Source organism: Geospiza fortis, unplaced genomic scaffold (genome assembly GCF_000277835.1).
Source record: "Geospiza fortis unplaced genomic scaffold, GeoFor_1.0 scaffold992, whole genome shotgun sequence".
In the NCBI taxonomy this organism is placed as follows: domain Eukaryota; kingdom Metazoa; phylum Chordata; class Aves; order Passeriformes; family Thraupidae; genus Geospiza; species Geospiza fortis.
Window position 1 is genome coordinate 187,595 of NW_005054625.1, and position 993 is coordinate 188,587.

At 62.7% G+C, this 993-nt stretch overlaps 1 protein-coding gene across 1 annotated transcript in view; it reads left to right on the forward strand.

Annotated features, from left to right (window-relative positions):
* The first annotated feature begins 937 nt into the window (after positions 1–937).
* PNMT (phenylethanolamine N-methyltransferase) overlaps positions 938–993 on the forward strand; it is a 2,623-nt gene continuing 2,567 nt past the window's right edge. The window contains 2 exon segments of the mRNA XM_031064757.1: positions 938–964; positions 966–993. The exon segment at positions 966–993 is cut by the window's right edge and continues 9 nt beyond it. Coding sequence (XP_030920617.1) covers positions 938–964; positions 966–993 — 55 coding nt within the window.

A 993-nucleotide genomic window follows, 5' to 3' on the forward strand; every position in this document is an offset into this window, starting at 1 on the left:
CTCCCCCGGCCCCATCCCGCTCCTTCCTCCCGCCGGTCCCTGCGCCCTCACCCCCTGCGCTTCGGGCACGGGAAGGGTTTGGGGTCTCACAACGCCCCCAGCCCCAAATGCGGGAAGCACCCTGCTCCTTATGCCGGGGAGCTGGGGGCACTGGGAGCACTGGAAGCTGGCAGAGGTGGCACTGGGAGCACTGGGAGCACTGGGAGCTGGCAGAGGTGCTGCTGGCTCCTGCCAGAGCTGGGCTGAATCCAGCGCAGGTGATGGAGAGCTCACATGGGCCCGATCCCGATCCCTTCCCATCCCCATCCCAAACCCACACCATTCCAGTGCCTTTCTATCCTAATCTCCTTCCCAATCCCAATCCCAATGCTCTCCTCGCTCCAATCCCTTCCCATTCTCCTCCCCATCCCATTCCACCCCAATCCCTCCACATTTCCATCCCCATCCCATTCCAATCCTTTCCCACCCCCATTCCACACCGTTCCTGTCCCTTCCCATCCCCATCCCAAACCCCACAACATTCCAATGCCTTCCCATCCCCATCCCATTTTTACCCCTCTCCCAATCCCCCTCCATCCTAATCCTTGTCCCAATTCCCCTCCATCCTCATCCCTCTCCCAATCCCTCTCCATCACTATTCCAATCCCCCTCCATCTTCATCCCAATCCCTCTCCATCCTCATCCCATGGGACACCCACGAGCTGGGGCAGCCCAGGGGGGTCACAGCCGCATCTCGGGGTGTGGGGACAGAATCTCCCCGGCTCAGGGACAGCATTCCCGATTTCCCAGAGCCCGGGAGGGGTGGTGGATCCGTTATCAACTCCGGGCTGGCTCCGGCCGCGGCCCCGGGGCGCTGGCGCTAACCGGGTTAGGAGGGATGGGTGATGGATGGAGGGATGCGCGGTGGATGATGGATGGATGGAGGGATGCGGGCTGGATGGATGGGGCTGTCTCAGCTCCCCGCAGCCCCTCCCGGGCCGGGCAGGGATAAAA